General features: G+C 45.4%; 1 protein-coding gene across 2 annotated transcripts; it reads left to right on the top strand.

Annotated features, from left to right (window-relative positions):
* The first annotated feature begins 10677 nt into the window (after positions 1 to 10677).
* Positions 10678 to 19426, top strand: LOC145352010 (uncharacterized). 2 transcript variants are annotated; one of them, XM_080201880.1, is made up of 3 exons: positions 10678 to 10763; positions 15965 to 16121; positions 16676 to 19426. In XM_080201880.1, exon 3 carries the CDS (start codon positions 17026 to 17028, stop codon positions 18430 to 18432), a length of 1407 nt encoding a protein of 468 aa, XP_080058006.1. In that variant the 5' UTR covers positions 10678 to 10763; positions 15965 to 16121; positions 16676 to 17025; the 3' UTR covers positions 18433 to 19426. The 2 variants fall into 2 exon arrangements, with proteins under 2 accessions (XP_080058006.1, XP_080058007.1); XM_080201881.1 differs by lacking the exon at positions 15965 to 16121 and having other exon boundaries at positions 10692 to 10763.
* Positions 19427 to 21243: the final 1817 nt, after the last annotated feature.

The raw sequence follows: 21243 nt of genomic DNA on the forward strand, positions 1-21243 counted from the left end.
ATAGGATATGTTAGATTCATAAGAGAGGTTTTGCTGCTCTACATCAGAGCTAATTAATCCTATGATGAACTCCTGGCACCCGCTGGTTTGAATAAAATTGCATCTTTATACAGAGAAAAGTGCCTTGTGAGCTATCTATTGACTAAAAGTTTGGCAGTACCAGCCATCTTGGGTTCACCACCAATAGGCTGGGACAACATTACAAGTTTGTTGAGACATTAGAAGATACTCTTTGAGAGCGTTGATTTTGTGGTCTGCAAAATGAGGCTATGCAAGGAAGATTGCTTATTGAATATGCTTTGACTTTAATCAGCAGTAGAAATTGCAGTGTCAATGGAACTGGCTCCTAAACAAGCTTCACAATTTGGTGCAAGAATGAAGATGCACAAGCGGGGAACTGCACATAAGATGTTAAAACAGTAATGTATGTATCAGAGATGAGCCAAAATACACCATTCAGTGAGCAAATATAAGAGCAAGGATAGTCAATGTAACAATTGTGGCAAAATGGGTCACATTTTTAAAGCTTGTTGGGCTAGAGCAGCTTCCCCTAAGAAGGAGGAAGGAGGGCGGGGAGCGGAGGAAGGAGGGCGGGGAGCGGAGGAAGGAGGGCGGGGAGCGGAGGAAGGAGGGTGGAGACCAGAGGAAGGAGGGTGGGGACCGGATGCCTCAGCCTCTCAATCTGCATAACAGGTTTGAGGTTCTTGCTTCCAGTGTGGACAAGAATGAGGGAGGTGAGGTTGGTGAGCAAACTGCAAACAGTACAGTGATGCAGACACAGGATATAGGCAAAGAGAAGGTGATAAGGAACGTAGTCGTAATTGGGGACAGTGGGGTTAAGGGTATTGACTCTGTCCTTTGTCACAATGACAAAGTGCACAGAAGGGTGTGTGGTGCTCGGGTCCGGGATGTCACATCTGGGCTGCAGAGGAACCTGGAGTGGGAGGGTGAGAATCCGGTCGTTGTAGTACATGTGGGTGCCAACGACGTAGGCAAAATGCGAACTGAGGATCTGGGGAGGGAGTATGAAAATCTGGGAATAGAATTAAAAAGTAGAACCAACAAGGTGGTCATCTCTGGACTACTGCCTGAACCGAGTGCAGACGGGCATAGGGTTGATAGGATTAAGGAAGTGAATAGGTGGCTCAGGGATTGGTGTGGGAGGAATGGGTTTGAATTTATGGGGCATTGGCACCAGTATTGGGGTAGGTGGGACCTGTTCGGGTGGGATGGGGTTGGTCTGAACCGTGCTGGGACCAGAGTCCTGGCGAATCGTGTAAATAGGACTGTAGACAGGGCTTTAAACTAATTAGAGGGGGGAGGGTGCGAGGATAGGTGACATTACGGGGTCTAAAGTTAAGGAGAGGGTACAGGTAAGGGAAGAGGCCGAGGATGTCCCAATAATAAAGGGAGTAGGGGGCGTGAGTATGGTTGGTGGCGTTCTGGCAAATAGGGTCCAGGTGAAGGCTGGGATGAAGGCACTTTATCTGAATGCACGAAGCATTCGGAATAAAGTGGATGAGCTGGTGGCGCAGATCAGCACAAATGGATATGATCTGGTGGCCATTACAGAGACATGGCCGCAAGGTGACAGGGACTGGGAGCTGAATGTCCAGGGGTATCAAGTGTTTAGTAAGGATAGGCAGGAGGAAAAAGTGGGGGGCGTAGCTCTGCTGATTAAGGATAGCATCAGGGTGGTAGCAAGGGATGATATTGGAGCCAAGGAGCAGAAAGTGGAATCGTTGTGGGTGGAGATTAGGAGCAGCAAAGGGAGGAAGACGCTGGTGGGTGTCGTCTATAGGCCCCCGAATAATGATCTGGAGGTGGGTCGAGCTGTTAACGTGCAAATAAGTGCGGCGTGCAAGAATGGAACGGCGATAATTATGGGGGATTTCAATCTACATATTGATTGGTTGACCCATGTTGGACGCGGTGGGCTCGAGGAGGAGTTCTTGGAATGCTGCCGGGATAGTTTCCTTGAACAGTGTGTGTTGGAGCCGACGAGGGAGCGAGCTATCTTGGATCTGGTGCTATGTAATGAGGCGGGTAGAATTAGGGACCTTGTGGTGAAGGATCCTCTTGGGGAGAGTGATCATTGTATGGTGGAGTTTCTGGTGCAGATGGAGGAGGAGAAAGTGGGTTCCCGGACACGCGTCCTTTGTTTGAACAGAGGGGAGTACGGTAGGATGAGGAAAGAATTGGCGAATGTTGACTGGGGGAGTGCGTTGGAAGGTAGGTCTGCTGAGGAGCAGTGGAGGATCTTAAGAACATAAGAACATAAGAAATAGGAGCAGGAGTAGGCCATCTAGCCCTTCGAGCCTGCCCCACCATTCAATAAGATCATGGCTGATCTGTCGCTGCTCAGTTCCACTTTCCCGCTTTCTCCCCATAACCCTTAATCCCCTCTCTTATCAAAAACCCATCAACCCGCGTCTTAAAAATATTTAGCAAGGCAGCCTCCGTCACTTCAACGGGCAGAGAATTCCAGAGATTCACCACCCTTTGAGTGAAGAAGTTCCTCCTCAACTCCGTTCTAAACCGCCCCCCTTTTATCTTGAGGCTGTGCCCCCTAGTCCTACTGTCTTTTTTGAGCGGGAAGAGTCTCTCCACCTCTATCCTATCCATCCCATTCATCATCTTATACGTCTCAATGAGATCTCCCCTCATTCTTCTAAACTCTAACGAGTACAAGCCTAGTTTATTCGGCCTCTCCTCATAGCTCAACCCCCTCAACTCGGTATCAGCCTAGTAAACCTCCTCTGCACTCCCTCCAAGGCCAAAATATCTTTGCGCAGGTGCGGCGCCCAAAACTGCACACAGTACTCCAGCTGCGGCCTCACCAATGCCCTCTACAGCCGCAGCAAGACCTCCCTACTTTTATATTCAATCCCCCTCGCTATGAAGGCCAGCATCCCATTCGCCTTCCTGACCACCTGCTGCACCTGCAAGCTGGGTTTTTGCGACTCATGCACGAGGACCCCGAGGTCCCTCTGCACCGTCGCCTGCTGCAGTTTTTCGCCCCGTAAGTAATAGTTCTTCCTACCAAAGTGGACCACCTCACACTTGCCAACATTAAATTCCATTTGCCATTTCCTGGCCCATTCGCCCAGCCTTTCTTGGTACTCAGCAGAAATTTATTCCGATGGTTAAAAAGGACCGTAGGAGGAGAGGTAATAAGCTATGGATAACGAAGGAAGTGAAGGGAAGTGTTAAATTAAAAGCGGAGGCGTTTAGAGTAGCTAAGAGTAGTGGGCGAGAAGAGGATTGGGAGAGGTTTAAAAGTCAACAAAGATTGACAAAGAAGTTGATAAAGAAGGGTAAGATAAACTATGAAGCTAGGCTAGCGCTTAATATAAAAAAAGGATAGCAAGAGTTTTTATAAATATATAAAAAGGAAGAGGCTGGCTAGGGTGAACGTTGGACCCTTAGAGGATGAGAGGGGGGACTTAGTGGTAGGGGATGGGGAAATGGCTGAGGCCTTGAATAACTTTTTTGTTTCGGTCTTCACGGAGGAGGACGTGAATAATTTGCCGGGTGTTAGAGATGGAAAGGTGGTAGGACAGGAGGGTCTCAATGACATTACTGTTACTAGAGAGGCGGTGCTCGACAGACTGGAGGGACTGATTGTGGACAAGTCCCCAGGACCAGATGGAATGCATCCGAAGGTTCTGAAAGAAATGGCGGAGGTGATAGTGGATGCCTTGGTGGTTATTTTCCAAACGTCGCTGGATTCTGGGGAAGTGCCGGAAGATTGGAAAACGGCTAATGTTATGCCGTTGTTTAAGAAGGGTGGCAGGCAAAAGGCAGGGAATTATAGTCCAGTTAGTTTAACGTCTGTTGTAGGTAAAATGTTAGAATCCGTCATCAAGGAGGAAATAGCGAGGCATCTTGAGGGGAGTTGCTTGATGGAGCAGACGCAGCACGGTTTCGTTAAGGGGAAGTCGTGTCTGACAAATTTATTGGAGTTCTAGGAGGATGTGTCTCGGGCGGTGGATAGAGGAGAGCCAGTGGATGTGGTCTTTCTTGATTTTCAGAAGGCGTTTGACAAGGTACCTCACGAGAGGTTATTGCAGAAGGTAAGGGGGCATGGAGTTGGGGGTAGGGTGTTAGCGTGGATAGAGGATTGGCTGTCAAATAGGAGGCAGAGAGTGGGGGTCAATGGGTGCTATTCGGATTGGCGGTTGGTGACTAGTGGAGTGCCCCAGGGGTCGGTGCTGGGGCCTCAGCTTTTTACCATTTATATAGATGATCTGGAGGAGGGAACCGAGTGTATGGTGTCGAAATTTGCTGATGACACCAAGATTGGTGGAACGGCAAATTGCGCGGAGGGTATGGAGAGTCTGCAGCAAGATCTAGATAGGCTGGGCGAATGGGCCAGGAACTGGCAAATGGAATTTAATGTTGGCAAGTGCGAGGTGGTCCACTTTGGTAGGAATAATGGTAGGAAGCACTATTACTTACGGGGCGAAAAACTGCAGCAGGCGACGGTGCAGAGGGACCTCAGGGTCCTTGTGCATTAGTCGCAAAAACCCAGCCTGCAGGTGCAGCAGGTGGTCAGGAAGGCGAATGGGATGCTGGCCTTCATAGCGAGGGGGATTGAATATAAAAGTAGGGAGGTCTTGCTGCAGCTGTATAGGGCATTGGTGAGGCCGCAGCTGGAGTACTGTGTGCAGTTTTGGGCGCCGCACTTATGCAAGGATATTTCGGCCTTGGAGGGAGTGCAGAGGCGGTTTACTAGGCTGATGCCGGAGTTGAGTGGGTTGAGCTATGAGGAGAGGCTGAATAAACTAGGCTTGTACTCGTTAGAGTTTAGAAGAATGAGGGGAGATCTCATTGAGACATATAAGATGATGAATGGGATGGATAGGATAGAGGTGGAGAGACTCTTCCTGCTCAGAAAGGACAGTAGGACTAGGGGGCACAGCCCCAAGATAAAGAGGGGGCGGTTTAGAACGGAGTTGAGGAGGAACTTCTTCACTCAAAGGGTGGTGAATCTCTGGAATTCTCTGCCCGTTGAAGTGGTGGAGGCTGCCTTGCTAAATATTTTAAAGACGCGGGTTGATGGGTTTTTGATAAGTGAGGGGATTAAGGGTTATGGGGAGAGGGCGGGAAAGTGGAACTGAGCAGCGACAGATCAGCCATGATCTTACTGAATGGCGGGGCAGGCTCGAAGGGCTAGATGGCCTACTCCTGCTCCTATTTCTTATGTTCTTATGAAGAATATTCACAAGAAGAATCTGGGTACCTTTAAGAAGAAGTACAAGTTGTATTCTATAACAAGAATTGAAAACATGGAAGGAAACAATTATGACTGTGAAGAAGAGAATGTAGAAAATATGATGAAAAGCTTCAGCTGAATGTGTCATCCATACAGGTTGAATCACATAGATTCTGGGTGATTGCAAAGTTAAGGGGACAACTTAGGTTGATACTTGCGCTGCTTTATCTTTAATTCCTGAGAGTACATGCCAACAAAAGTGGAAACATCTTCCTTTAAAACAAGCTGATGTGATTTTAAGTGCATAAATGGAAGAGATTGTGACATTAAAATGTTGCATCATGATCAATTCTTGATGGGACATTGTTTTTAAATGACTGCTTTCAACATTCATTTTAACTGAAATGCTGTGGAACCTGATGGCTGAACATCAGATGTGTTTTGTTTTGAGTTGCCAAGTTGATTGCTGTAATTTGGAAAGAAAAACTTACTTAATATTGTTAATATTTGGTAACAAATATATTTTTGTTGTAGACATTTGTTGTAGCACGTTAGAGCTGGTTACAATGATTGACTGGACTACTCCATCATACCCATCAGTTCAGTTTGTATGTGTGGTGATTTTAAACAATCATAAATCCAATGTTGTGTGCTAGTCAATATCCACTTCCTTTAGATACTGAAGATTTGTCTACTGGATTATCAGGTGGATATAAATTCAGCAAGATTGAATTTTCACAAGCACACATCCACTGATGACTGTAGCAGGTGAAACTCAACCATCATTACTCATAAAGATCTTTTTTCATCATAAAAGATTGCCTATTGGAATAACAAAGAACAACACAACACGGGAAACAGGCCCCTTGGCCCAACGAGCGCGCGCTGCCATCCCAACAATGTGTTTTTCCTACTCCACCCTTGACCCATGTCTATGCTTATGGTACCCCCATTGGAAACCACAACGATAAGATCCACAACAGCCCTATTCCAAAGATTGATAGATCACGTTTTAAGTGGTCTCTCTCTGACTTACAATGCTACCTGAATGATATTCTCATTACAGGTCCAGTGAACTAAAGCACTTGAATAATTTAGAAGCAACACTGGAATGTCTTCAAGCACAAGCTCTGCATAACAAGAAAGAAAAGTTGGACTGTTTCCAGACGTTAGCTCTGTATTTGAGTCATGTTACTAATTCCTTAAAAACTCCCAAATAACATGGTTCATTGTTACATTGTGTGAATAGTTTTCTTTTGGCTACTTATAGATACGCTACTCATGTTCACCTGTATTAATACTTATAAAGAGAAAGTTGAGAACTATATTTGGGTTGTGAATTGCCTTCAGAAATATCACAGCTAATAGACCATCAACAAGAATTTCAAGTTTCTGGATGAAATTTGCAGGCAAAGCAATGTTCATTTCAATAAGGAGATTGAGTATTATCATGTAATTATGCCATGAGTGAGAAATGGGTACTAGCAAAAACAGATTCCATTTCTTATGCTCATTTGGCATGCCATGCTGACCAATTGTTGTAATCCCGAAATGGTTTCTCAGAATCTCCAGAGTACCAGCTTCTTTAGTCTCTAGTGATGTGAAGACTACTATGGAAGACTTAGTTGAATCTCAGTTGCCAACTGATTGTACCTGTGCTACTATACCACGTGAGAATGATGCAGAATTAGTTCCAAGAGAAGAAGTGTCTACTGAAGATCCAAATCAAACTTCTTGGGTCAAAAACAGCCAATTTCCAGAACATTGTATACAACCAGAGGAGCATATGAAGTGACTGAGGGACTGCAGGCAGTAAAGATAAAGTTCTGGAACAAGAGACATCGTTTGCCTGCTTTAGAGAAAGAAAATAAGTTCAGAGGTTTTTAAAAGAAGATAATGGTTCCAACTGGATACTTTCTGCTGAATGTGACCAAGATGGACATTTGAAGAAGAAGGGGGAAACATACTCTCTAGTCAACAAGAAACAACAATCGGAAAACTGCAGAAATTAGTGTAGTAGATTTCAACCAGCTAAAAAAAAGTGAACAGTTTAAAAGAGATTTGGAGAAAGAGGAGCTGTACTTTCCATCAAAACTGCTGAAGTCTAGGGGAAGCACAGCGAGAAAGAGAGAGGCAGCAGTTGTGGCAGTTGCGAATCTTAAAGCAATAATGCATTTTATGTTGCAGAGCATTTAATGCAAAATCCACAAGAAGTAACAAAGGACAAAGAACAGGAAAATCAGAAACAATACCAGATAGAGGGAGACTCAAAGTTGGATCCGTGAGCAATGCGAGACCTCAACAGAGGAAATTAAGCCCTCAAGGAGGAGGCAATGCTGGAACTCCGAGGAGGTAATTAGCCCGAAAGGAAGAGGCAACACCAGCCTCTGAGTAGGGCATAAAATACCCGGGGGGTTGGGGGTGGGGGGCAGCATTGAAACACCCAGGATAGGATGGAGCACTAAAAACCCGGATAAGGGGGGAATATTGGCATGTAGTGGAGGAGAGAGGGTGTGAGGGGAAGTGCATGGAGGGAACCCAGGAAGAGTGCAACAAAAGACTCTGGATGACTAAATGAAGGGCTAAAGGCAGCAAGATTTTGTTTCGGTCATAATTTTGTAGTGCAATGAGAAGTTCCTTCGCAGTTTTAACCGTAAACTATCAGTGAACAATCAAGTTTTAATCAGTCAGAAAATAAGATAAGCCGCACCAGAAGTAGTGCTTCCCCCTTCCATCCCCACCTCCCGGGTATTTTATGCCCTACTCAGAGGCTGGTGTTGCCTCTTCCTTTTGGGCTCATTACCTCCTCTGAGTTCTAGTATTGCCTCCTCTTTGAGGGCTTAATTTCCTCTGCTGAGGTCTCGCATTGCTCACGGATCCAACTTTGAGTCTCCCTCTATCTGGTATTGTTTCTGACAAAAGAGTTGGATAAACTTAACTGAGAGCTACAGAAGTTAAAAAATGAGGTAAATGTTTGCGACCCTAGTCTAAGAGAAGGAATGTTGGCATGTGGTGGGGAGGCACGGTGCTACAGTGGTTAGCACTGCTGCTCCAGGAACCAGGGTTTGAATCTAGGCTTGGGTTATTGTCTGTGTGGAGTCTGCACGTTCTCCCTGTGTCTGCTTAGGTTTCCTCCAGTTGTTCCAATTTCCTTCCACAGTCCAAAAATGTGCAGGTTGGGTGCATTGGCCGTTAGTGTCCTGGGATGTGTAGGCCAGAGGAATTAACGTGACAAATATGTGGGTTGCAGGGATAGGACCTGGGTGAGATTGTTGTGCTGCAGACTCGAATAGCCTCCTTCTGTACTGTAGTGTAGTTTATGACCTAAGTAACAGAAATAGAGTACCACAACCATTTAGTGGCAGACCGAGATTGTGAGTGATCTGCCAAGGTATTTGACTGTGTTGCATGTGATAATGGTGCATGCATGCATGGTAGAGTAAGATGCTCAACAGAGAAAAGGATTAAGGATTAGAAGGGGCACCGTCCACATAGTGAAGTTTGCAGCCCATGGTCAGTGCACAGTCCAGTACAGAATTTGGAAAGGACAATACAAGACTATATATGAATAGTTGAAGAGGCCATGCAAGACTATATTTACAGCTGTGCGTAGTTAAGTCTACTAGTAGAAGTTTTATTATAAAAATGAGCCTCAATTGAACAATCACTACATCGATTTACAAATGTCTAACTTGTGCGTATAATGTTTTATTTCGTATGTGGCTTTGAATAAATTGATTTCGAAGACTGTACAAAAACGAAGAGAGGGATATAGTAATTGTTCTGTCTGTCTCTTTAAGGCAGCACAGCAGAAGTGGGCTACCTGATTCGAGAGATCAATGGGGACCGAGAGCTGGTGATCACCCCAGAGGGTGGAGTCTTCTCTGGGGCAGAATACATCCAAAACCACGCAGTAAGCCTGTAAGGACCAGAGTAGCCAGACTGGGTGCATCCCACTGTAATAAATTTACCTTTATTAATAAGTACTTCTTGTTCCTAATTGAGCCTTAAGTGCCTTGATGAAGACTGAAGTGCCACGCTATTACAATTAGGGATTGAATCTGTAGCAGGGTCTAAGACAGTTGTTTCCCTCTTCCCAATATTTAATTGGAAGAAAGTTCTGCCTATCCAGTATTCGATGTTAGACGAAAGCTGCAGCCATTCTAGCAAGTCTCAGAGTACAGAATTTTCTCCTTAGTTCCCTTTTGGATTTATTGGTTACGATCATATAATCCTACCTCTTGATTTTCTCATTAGTGGAAATTATAAGAAAAATCAATTTTTGAAATCTTAAACGAAACTCCAATCTTTCAGAATAAGAACAAACTCTCAATTCTGATATCACCCTTGCAAATATTTTCCACAATTTCACCCAGTCTTCTCTGTCCTTTTTTATAGAACAGAACTATACAAATTGTATAATTTCACTATTTCTAAATTCTTGTTAACTTTCTTGTTGTATTTTTGTACCTTTCCTACCAAAGGGCATCATTTTGCACGTTATCATTTGCCAAATCACTGACCAGACATACAGTCTTGCTGTATTTCAAAAATTTATTTCGTTTGCACCTCTAATTTTATCGGTTATAGGACATCAACATAGTCATCATAAGGCTGATTTGAATAAAAACGCCACCATCTGCCAAGGTGATACTGGAACCTGGGTCCTCAGGACATTGCTCTGGGTCTCTGGATTAATCGTCAGGTGACAATGCTTGACGATTAATATCATTCCTCCGCATCATTCATTAACCATACACTATTATTTGATTTGATTTATTAGTGTCGCATGTATTGGAATACAGTGAAAAAATATTGATTTTTTTGTACGTTATATAGACAAAACATACTGTTCGTAGAGCACATATGGGAGAACGAAATGACAGGGTGCAGAATATAGTGTTACAGTCATATCTTGGGTGAAGAAGAAATTTAAATAAAACATTATTAGAAGATTTTCAAAGAGTTATAGTTCAGTTTTCAAAGCGTAGAACAAGATAGATCTAGACAGCATGCTAGGGACAGCTCACAAGGAGTTGGCAATCTTTGGCGCCATTTTGAATCTTATGCTATCAGCTGCAAAATTTGACAGTTACTTATTCCCTAGGACAGGTTGCGACTCTAATTTATGAATACCAGTGGTACAAAGGCTGTTTCTTGTGGATCATCTTACTGGGCATGATTCCGATTGGGGATGGATAGTGAATTGCACAGATTGCATCAGAGATGAAGGTAACCTTTTTCGAATTTATACATGATCTATCTATTTATGCTCCGGCCCTGATGGCGATTGTGACGCCAGTAAATTTTATGTCACCAATGGTGGATTATTTACCCAGAATACTCGGCGCTGCAGAAAGCCCCCTATCAGTGAACACAGGACGCCAGTGCGCAGGTGCGGACGCGGTGTGCGCTCTGACCATGCGCAGTGTCATTGATGTTGGAAATTGGAGGCGAGCGGACGGTTCGGGAGGCGGGAGCTGATTGTGAGCCCGGGGTAGGGATGGAAACGGCGGGCGTCCCGGGAACTTTACAAACTTCTGGGGTAAGCCGAGGCTCCGAATAAGAGGCTGTAGGCTCCGCGTTTACCCCCGCGGTGACAGGTCCCGGGGAGCGGACTCATTGTCCGCCATTTTGCGGCTGGGAATCAGGGAGAACCGGAGAGGCGGGGCCTCTTCTCCCTGATGGGCCGGGGGCTGATGTGGAGATGCCGGTGTTGGACTGGGGGGGGTGAACCCAGCAAGAAGTCTCACAGCACCAGGTTGAAGTCCAACAGGTTTATTCGGTAGCACAAGCTTTGGGAGCGCTGCTCCTTCATCAAGCGAGTGGGTTTTCAGTTCACAAACAGGGCATGTAAGGACCCAAACTCAATTTACAAAATAACGATTGGAAGGCAAGTCTTTGCAGCTCATCAAGTCTTAAAGGTACAGACAATGTGAGTGGAGAGACAGGTGAAAGAGATGTGTACGGTCTCCAGCCAGCGAGATTTTGCAAGCCCACGCAAGTCGTGGGGGTTTACAGATAGTGAGACATGAGCCCCAGATCCCGGTCGAGGTCGCCTTCGTGTGTGCGGAACTTGGCTATCAGCCTCTGCTCAGTGACTCCGCGTTGTTGTGTGTCGTGAAAGCCGCTTTGGAGCACGCTTACCTGAACATCAGAGGCTAAATGCCCGTGACTGCTGAAGTCTTCTTCAACAAGACAACACTGTTGACTGGTGATTGACAAGCGGTGTTCATTCATCCGTTGTTGTAGTGTCTGTATGGTCTCCCCAATATACCATGCCTCAGGACATGCTTTTCTGCAGCGTATCAGGGAGACAATGTTGGCCGAGTTGCAAGCATATGGACCGTGTACCTGGTAGATGGTTTCTCGTGTGAGATGATAGTATCCGTGTCAATGATATGGCACGTCCTGCAGAGGTTGCTGTGGCAGAGTTGTGTGGTGTCATAGTCACTGTTCACCTGAAGGCAAGAAGTGGCGGTGTGGGAATGGCCTTGGCGAGATGTTTGTCTTCATCAATGACATGTTGAAGGCTCTGGAGAAGATGTCGTAGCTTCTCTGCTCTGGGGAAGCACTGGATGATGAAGGGTACTCTGTTCGCTGTGTCCCGTGTTTGTCTTTTGAGGAGGTTGATGAGTCAGGTGCCATATTCTCTTCTTATGAGGGCATCTTTCAGTGTCTGTTACGATCATCCTCATCTGAGCAGATCCTGTATATACGGAGAGCTTGTCTATAGGGGATGGCTTCTTTTAACGTGTTTAGGGTGGATGCTGGAGAAGTGGAGTATCATGAGTTTATCCGTGGGATTCTGGTACAGTGAAATGCTGATGCAACTGCCCTTGATGGAGATGCATATGTTCAAGAATGCAAACAATTCCAGAGAGTAGTCCATGGTGAGTCTGAAGGTGGGATGGAACTTGTTGATGTAGTTGTTTCAGTGATTGTTCACCATGAGTCCAAAGGAAGAAAATGTCATTGATGTATCGAGTGTATAGCATTGGTTGAAGGTCCTGTGCGGTGAAGAGGTCTTGTTTGAACCATGTTAAAGAAGCCATCCCCTACGGACAAGCCCTCCATAAGCAGAGGATCTGCTCAGATGAGGAGGATTGCAACAGACACCTCCAGACACTGAAAGATACCCTCATGAGAACAGAATATGGAGCTCGACTTATTGATCGACAGTTCCGACATGGCACAGCAAAAAACCGCACCGACCTCCTCAGAAGATTAGCAGGGGACACGATGGACAGAGTACCCTTCGTTGTCCAGTACTTCCCCGGAGCGGAGAGGCTCCGACATCTTCTCCGGAGCTTTCAACATGTCATTGACGAAGAGAAATGTCTCGCTAAGGTCATCCCCACACCCCACTTCTTGTCTTCAAACAACCGCACAACCTCAAACAAACAATTGTCCGCAGAAAACTACCCAGCCTTCAGGAGAACAGTGACCATGACACCACACAACCCTGCCACAGCAATCTCTGCAAGAAATGCTGGATCATCAACACGGATGCCATCATCTCAGTTGAGAACACCATCCACCAATTACACAGTACATAGTCTTGCAACTCGGCCAACATTGTTTCCTGCAGCGTCTCAGGATATTGTCTACCTGATGCATAGTACCTTGAGGAGACCATGCAGATGCTACAACAATGGATGAATGAACACCACTCAACAATCACCAGGCAAGAGTGTTCTCTTCCTGTTGGGGAACTCTTCAGCAGTCATGGGCATTCGGTCTCTGACCTTCGGGTAAGCGTTCTCCAAGGCGGCCTTCACGACACACGACAACACAGAGTCACTGAGCAGAGACCGATAGCCAAGTTTTGCACACAAGAGGGCAACCTCAACCGGGATCTTGGGTTCATGTCACACTATCTGTAACCCCCACAACTTGCCTGGGCTCTCAACATCTCACTAACTGTCCAAGCTGGAGACAATACACATGTCTTTAACCTGTGCTTATCCCTCTCTCCATTCACATCGCCTGTATCTTTAAGACTTGATTATCTGTAAAGACTCACATTCCAACCATTATTTTGTAAATTGAGTTTGTATCTATATATGCCCTGTTTGTGAACAGAACTCCCACTTACTTGATGAAGGGGCTGCACTCCGAAAGCGAGTAGCTTCTGCTACCAAATAAACCTGTTGGACTTTAACCTGGTGTTGTGGGCCAGGGTTACCCAAGCAACTCGCCGCCATCTTGCGAGAGGAAGGCTCGGCTAATTCAGTGAGCGGGTCACATGGGTGGCCATCTTGGTGAGGGAAGAGGGAGTGAGCAGGGTTTCAGAGTCTCATGTGTCTCTGGAATTTTGAATGATGTGAACCAATGGATCCACTCTGCCTGCAGCTCCGTCTGAAAATCCCCGGATGCAAGGCCAGGCTGTAGGGGAGTTTGAATATTGAATAGTACAGCACAGCAGCAGGCCCTTTGGCCCACGATGTTGTGCCAACGATGATGACAAATTAAATTAATCCCTTCTGCCTGTCATTGATAGTGGACTTTGTGCATTTCTGGATAAACAATCCACCATTTGGCGTCATGTTTGGCACAATATTGTGGGCAAGAAAGCCTGTTCCTGTGTTGTACTGTTCTATGTTGTTACTCCTCTAGAGCCTCTGACCTTCCATCCTCGAATTTTCAGAGGGAGCGGCAGACAGAGTGGATCCACTAGTTCACATCATATCCCTCTGTTCCTTGCCTATTCATATGCTTATCTAAAAGCTCCTTAAATGTCCCCATTGTATCTGTCTCCACCACCATCCCTGGCAGTGCATTCCAGATATTTACCACCCTTTGTGTAAAAAAACTGGTCCCTCACATCTCCTTTGAACCTTCCCCCACTTGCCTTAAGTGCACGTCCCCTAGAACTAGACCTTTCAACTCTGGGAAAGAAATTCTGACTGTCAACCCTATCTGTGCCTCTCATAATTTTATAAACTTAAATCAGGTCTCCCCTCAGCCTCCACTGCTCCAGAGAAAACAATCCTAGTTTGTCCAGCCTCTCCTTATGGCTCGTTCCTCTAATCCAGACAGCATCCTAGTAAACTTCTTCTGCACCCCCTCTGAAGCCTCCACATCCTTCCTGCAATGTGGCGACCAGAATTGAATGCAATAATCTTAAGTGTGGGCTAATCAAAGTTGTATAAAACTGCGACATGACATCCTGACCCACTGCCCAACCAATAAAGACAAGCATGCCATATGCCCTCTTTACCACCCCATCTACTTCTATTTGAGGAACCGCACGACCCTTCAGTACATCAGTGCTGTTCAGGTTCCTGACATTTGATCTCCCAAAGTGCAACACCTCACATTTGCACAGATTAAACTCTATCTGCCATTTCTCCAGCTATATCTGCATCTGATCTATATCCTGCTGTATCCTTTGACAACCTTCTACACTATCCATAACTACACCTATCTTTGTGTCATCTGCAAATTTACTAATCCACCCATTTATGTTTTCATCCCAGGTCATTTATGTATATCAGAAACAGCAGAGGTCCCAGTATGGATCCCTGCAGAACACCACTAGCCACAGACCTCCAACCAGAAAAACACCCTTCCACCACCGCACTCTACTATGCGCAAGCCAATTCTGAATCCAAGTGGCCAAGTCACCATGAACCCCATGCATCTTAGAACATAAGAACTAGTAGCAGGAGTCGGCCATCTGGTCTCTCGAGCTTGTGCCGCCATTCAACAAGACCATTGCTGATCTTTTCGTGGACTCAGCTCCACTTACCCACCTGCTCACCGTAACCGTTCATTCCTTTACTGTTCAAAAATGTATCTATCCTTGCCTTAAAAACATTCAATGAGGTAGCCTCAACTGTTTCACTGGGCACGGAATTCCATAGATTCACAGCCCTTTGTGTGAAGAAGTTCCCCCTCAACTCAGTCCTAAGTCTGCTTCCCCATGTTTTGAGGCTGTGCCCCCAGTGGAAACAATTTCCCTGCTTCTATCTTATCTATTCCCATAATAATCTTATATGTTTCTATAAGATCACCCCTCATTCTTCTGAATTCCAATGAGTATAGCCCCAGTCCACTTAGTCTCTCCTCATAAACCAACCCTCTCAACTCCAGAATCAATCTAGTGAATCTCCTCTGAACCTCCTCCTGTGCCAGTATATCCTTTCTCAGGTAAGGAGACCAAAACTGTACACAGTACTCCAGGTGTGGCCTCACCAGCACCTTATGCAGCTGCAATATAATCTCATTGTTTTCAAACTCCATCCCTCAAGCAATAAAGGAAAAAATTCCATTTGTCTTTTTAATTTCCTGCTGTACCTGCAAACCAACTCCTTGTGATTCCTGCACAAGGACACCCAGGTTTCTCTACACAGCAACATGCTGCAATTTTTTACCATTTAAATAATAGTGCATTTTGCTGTTATTCTTACCAAAATGGATGACCTCACATTTACCAACATTGTATTCCATCTGCCAGACCCTCACCCACTCACTTAGACTATCTATATCCTTTGTAGACTTTCAGCATCCTCTGCACATTTTGCTCTGCGATTTTTGACACACTACGCTTGGTCCCCAAATCCAAATCATCTATGTAAATCATAAACAATTGCAGTCCCAACACTAATCCTGGAGGCACACTAGTAGTCACTGATCGCCAACCAGAAAAACACCCATTTACCCGTACTCTTTGTCTTCTGGAGGTTAACCAATCCATGCAAATACATTACCTGTAACACTGTGCACCTTTATGTTATGCAGCAGTCTTTGATGCGGCACCTTGTCAAATGCCTTCTGGAAATCCAGATACACCACTTCCACAGGTTCCCCATTGTCCGCTGCACATATGTTCTCAAAGAATTCCACCAAGTTAGTCAAACATGACCTTTCCTTCATGAACCTGTGCTGCGTCTTACCGGTAAGACAATTTACATCCAGATGTCTCGCTATTTCTTCCTTGACAATAGATTGAAGCATTTTCCCTACTACTGAAGTTAAGCTAACTGGCCTAAAGTTACCTGCCTTTTTGTCTACCTCCATTTTTAAAACAGTGGCGTCACATTTGCTGTTTTCCAATCTGCGGGAACCACCCCAGAGTCCAGTGAATTTTGGTAACTTACCACTCGTGCATTTGCTATTTCTCCCGCCAACTCTTTTAGTACCTTGGGATGCATTCCATCAGGACCAGGAGACTTATCTACCTTTAGCCCCATTAACTTGCCCAACACTACCTCTTTCGTGATAATGATAGTTTCTAGGTTCTCACCTGCCATAGCATTCATGTCATCACTTTTTGGCATGTTATTTGTGTCTTCCAGTATGAAGACGGACACAAAATACCTGTTCAATGCCTCAGCCATTTTCTCATTTCCAGTTTTAAGAGGGAAACAATATTCCATAGGAGCTAGAATTGTCTGTTTTGAATTTCTATCCTGTACTGACAGTGAAAACTTGTGTAAATTTCCTTTCCAGGTTGTGGAATGAGAGGAATTCCAGATCGCAAACTCAAACGAAAAGCACATCAAGATCTGACAGTGTTTCTTGGTCCATCAGCACCAGAATGTCATCAACCTTTAAATGTGGAAGGAGAGTATTTTATCTGCAAGAGGTTTTCCAACATCAGCGTGATTGAAAAAGTCTGACACACACACACACACACACACACACACACACACAGACTGTTCCAGAGCAGTGACTTTGGAAAGCACTTCTACCAGTTAGCCTGAAACCACTCACAGCCTGGTGAAATCATACCAACGTTTTTGTGTGGACAAGGATTCAATTGATCATCAGACCTGGAGAAACACAAGATCACCCACACCATGGAGAAACCATGGAAATGTTGGGACTGTGGGAAGGGATTCAGGTCCCCATCTCGACTGAAAATGCATCGACGCACTCACACTGTAGAGAAACCATTTACCTGCTCTGTGTGTGGTAAAGGATTTGCTCGGTCATTTAACCTAGTGTCACACCAGCAAGTTCACACTGAGGAGAGGCCTTTCAAATGCTCTGACTGTGAGAAAAGCTTTAAGAGCAATGGGGGGCTAATTCAACACCAGCAAGTTCACACCGAGGAGAGACCTTTCAAATGTTCTGATTGTGAAAAGAGCTTTAAGAGTAATGAGGGTTTCGTTCAACACCAGCAAGTTCATTCTGAGGAGAGACCTTTTCAATGCTCTGTCTGTGGGAAGGGTTTTAAGAGTTCTGGGGGTTTAATTCAACACCAGCACGTTCACACTGAGGACAGACCTTTCAAGTGCTATGTGTGTAGGGAGAGTTTTAAGAGTTCTGGGGGTTTAATTCAACACCAGCAAGTCCACACTGAGGAAAGACCTTTCAAATGCTCTGTCTGTAGGGAGAGCTTTAAGAGTTCTGGAGGTTTGATCCAACACCAGCAAGTTCACAGTGAAGAGAGACCTTTTAAATGCTCTCTTTGTGTAAAGTGTTTTAAGAGCAATGCAGGTTTAATTCAACATCAACAGGTTCACTCTGAGGAGAGACCATTCAGTTGCTCTCAGTGTGAGAAGAGCTTTAAGAACTGTGAGGGTTTGATTCAACATCAACAAGTTCACTCTGAAGAGAGACCTTTTAAATGCTCTCTCTGTGGGAAGTGTTTTAAGAGCAACGAGGGTTTAACTCAACACCAACAAGTCCACTCTGAGGAGAGACCTTTTAAATGCTTTGTCTGTGGGAAGTGTTTCAAGAGCAATGAGGGTTTAATTCAACACCAACAAGTTCACATTGAGGAGAGACCATTCAGTTGCTCTCAGTGCGAGAAAAATTTCAGGCAATTATCCCACCTCACCGAACATTTACGCGTTCACACTGGGGAGAGGCCCTTTACTTGCCCTGTGTGTGGGAAGGAATTCACTTGTGCTTCCCACCTCACAGAACATCTACGTCTTCACACTGGGGAGAGGCCCTTCACCTGCTCCATGTGTGGGAAGGCATTCACTTGTGCTTCCCACCTCACTGAACACAAGCGTGTTCACACTGGGGAGAGGCCCTTTACTTGCCCCGTATGTGGGAGGGGATTCACTTGTGCCTTCCACCTCACTGAGCATCTACGTGTTCACACTGGGGAAAGACCCTTCACCTGCTCCATGTGTGGGAAGGGATTCACATGTGCTTCCCACCTCACTGAACATCTACGCGTTCACACTGGGGAGATCATTCATCTTCTTTCAGTGTGGCAAGAGGTTCAAGCAGTTTTCCACCCCCACTGAACACAAGCATGTTCACACTGGAGAAAAACTGTTGAGTTACTCTGTGTGGGAAGGAAATCATTGCTTTGTCTCACCTCAGTCAACACCAAAGTATTCACACTCAGGAGGGTCCATTCACCTGCTCTGCGTGTAGGAAGGGATTTACATGCTATTCTATCATAGAAACATAGAAATAGGAGAAGAAATAGGCCTCAAGACTGCTCTACCATTCGTAATAATCATGGCTGGTCATCCAATTGAATACCTGATCCTGCCTTCCCCGCCCCCATACCCTTTGATCTTTTTTGTCCCAAGAGCTACATCTATCTCCATGAAAACATGTTTTGGCCTGAACTGCTTTCTGTGGTATCTGAGAAGTCTCAAAACTATTCATTCTGCTAAGAGACCATGTAAATGTTCAAACTGTGAGAAGACATTTACAAACAGAAATGAACTGATGACACACCAGCGTATTCACACTGAGAAGAAGCCGTTCACCAGCTCCATATAGATGGAAGGGATTCAGTCAATTGTTGCGGCTCTGTAAACATCAACTTCTTCACACTGATAAGAGACAGTTTCAATGCTCTGACTGTGGGAAGTGTTTGAAAAGTACAGGGAATCTGCTGAGCCATAAACCAACTCATACTCAGGACAGGTTATCAATATCCTATGAGTTACGACTCACCAGAGACTGAACGGGAATAGTTGTAAAAAATAATGGCTGGAATTCTCTCAAAAAAAATTCTAAGTGTCTAATTTGCGTGAAAACCATGTGGTAATTCACGCTTTTTTTTTCAGTGGGAGTTCAGAGAAGAATCTCCCACACTCTGCACTCCAAAGGTCATGAGTGTGTATATCATAATAAAGCTGTGGGCCAGGACTATTCCCATTCAGAAGTCTGACAGCATAGGGATCAGCACTTGTGCAGTGGCCCCGCACTGCTGGCTGCCCAAATGCTGGCCAGCCCCGCAATGCTCGCATTGCTGACCCTCCAAGCTTCCCCACGACCTGTTTGCTGCCCCCCCCCCTTCCCGCTGTCCCCCTCCATTCCCGTCTCCCCCCAACCCCCCCCCTCCTCTCACCCTGACCATTTCTAGGTCAGTGGGAACCCCCAGTCACATCGATCACCCCATTAGGCTCCACCCCATGGATCCCACTCCTCTATTGGCACCACCCCTTGGCACTGCCCCATGTTCATTGGGTAGTGCCAAGGTGTCCCTTGGGCATTGGCATTTTACCCCTTGGGGTGTGTCAGTGGGCCCAGAAGGGCATTGCCAGGTTGCCAATATCCAGGGGCACCCCCCTTGCTAACCAACTCTCTGCGGGGCCTCGATTGCCCCCCTTTTTCACTCCAGGAGAGTCGGGGTGCTTGTTTTGTGTTAGTAGGAAGCTACTGTAAAAACCTGCTGGACTGAGCCACTCTGATAAGGGTGTGATGCTAGTGGGGCTGGAGATTTTAGTCCCAGGCCTGCTAATTTCATATAAATGAAATTCAAATGAGTATGTAAATAATTTCCGCCAATTTCCGGCATGGAGTTGATGCCTCTGGAAATCTGGTGATGGGAGATGCTTTCGTGGCGGGAATGCATGAATGAACCCCCCCGAATCAGCTAATGTGATAATCTCCCGTCCCGCTGCGCTAAAAAATCTGTCTACATGAGTAGGTCAGAGCATTTGAATCCTGTGCTGAGTAATGTCCTCACTCCCAAAGCTTTTCTATCATCTGCAAGGCATATGTCAGAAGTGTGATGGAATATTCTCTATTTGCTTGTTACCATCTAGGGCAAAGCAGCCCACTTGACTGTGTCCCTTACACAAACATTCACTCCCTCCACCAACACACACTAGCAGCAGAGTGTTCCATCTACAACACACAATACAGCAACTCACCAAGGCTCTTACAGCATCTCCCAAACCCACAACCAACTAAAAGAACAAGCGTGGAAGATGCATTGAAATACACCTGGAAGCTCCCCTCCAAGCCGGATTTGAAAATATATTACTGTCCCTTCACTATCACTGGGTCAAGATCTTGGAAATCTTTTCTTCCTGCAGCCTGCTAGGTGTACCTGCAGCACATGGACAGCAGCGATTGATGAAGGCAGATCACCACCACCTTCCCAAGCCAATTAGGGATGAGTAATAAATACTGGCCTTGCCAGTGAAACTCACATCCTTTAATTAATAAAAATAGGCTATTCAGTTGCTGTGTGTGTGGCAAGGGATTCACTCGTTTAAGTGCACTCATTTTGTATCAGCTTGTTCACACTGAAAAAAAGTTTAACTGATCTGCTGAAACACCAGTGCACTCACACAGAGAATGATTATGTGCTCAGTGTGTGAAAAGTGATTTAACCTAACATCTACCCTGATGAGGGACCAGTGACTTCACAAGTGACTGCAGGAGTTTCACTGTGCTGCTTTTGTTGCTGTTAATCACATTCAGGACTGAACCATGTTCATTTTGACGGTTGATGAAATCATTTTGTGTCTGAGAGGAGACTGACTGATATCCTAATACTGATTGTTCCATTTTTTGGGTCTTTTCTCCTTTGTGAATGGAAGACTTGTATTTATGTGGAGCCTTTCAGGATATCCCAAAGTGCTTCACAGCCAGTGAGACTCATTTGAAGTTAGTCACTGTTGTAATGTAGAAAATGCAGTCATCAAATAATGCAGCAAATTCCCACAAATAGAAATGTGATTGTGACCAGAGAATCTGTTCAGTGATGTTTGTTGAGGGATAAGTACTGAGCAGGACACACAGAACTTCTCTGCTCTTTGTAATAACTCACAGGAAACTTTACACTCAACTGTGGGGAGACTGGG

This window comes from Carcharhinus amblyrhynchos, chromosome 13 (assembly GCF_965287045.1).
Source record: "Carcharhinus amblyrhynchos chromosome 13, sCarAmb.v2.hapA, whole genome shotgun sequence".
NCBI classification, from domain to species: domain Eukaryota; kingdom Metazoa; phylum Chordata; class Chondrichthyes; order Carcharhiniformes; family Carcharhinidae; genus Carcharhinus; species Carcharhinus amblyrhynchos.

Coding starts and splice junctions, on each gene's coding strand:
- LOC145352010 (XM_080201880.1), top strand. CDS start 17,026: ATGGAGAAACCATGGAAATGTTGGGACTGTGGGAAGGGATTCAGGTCC.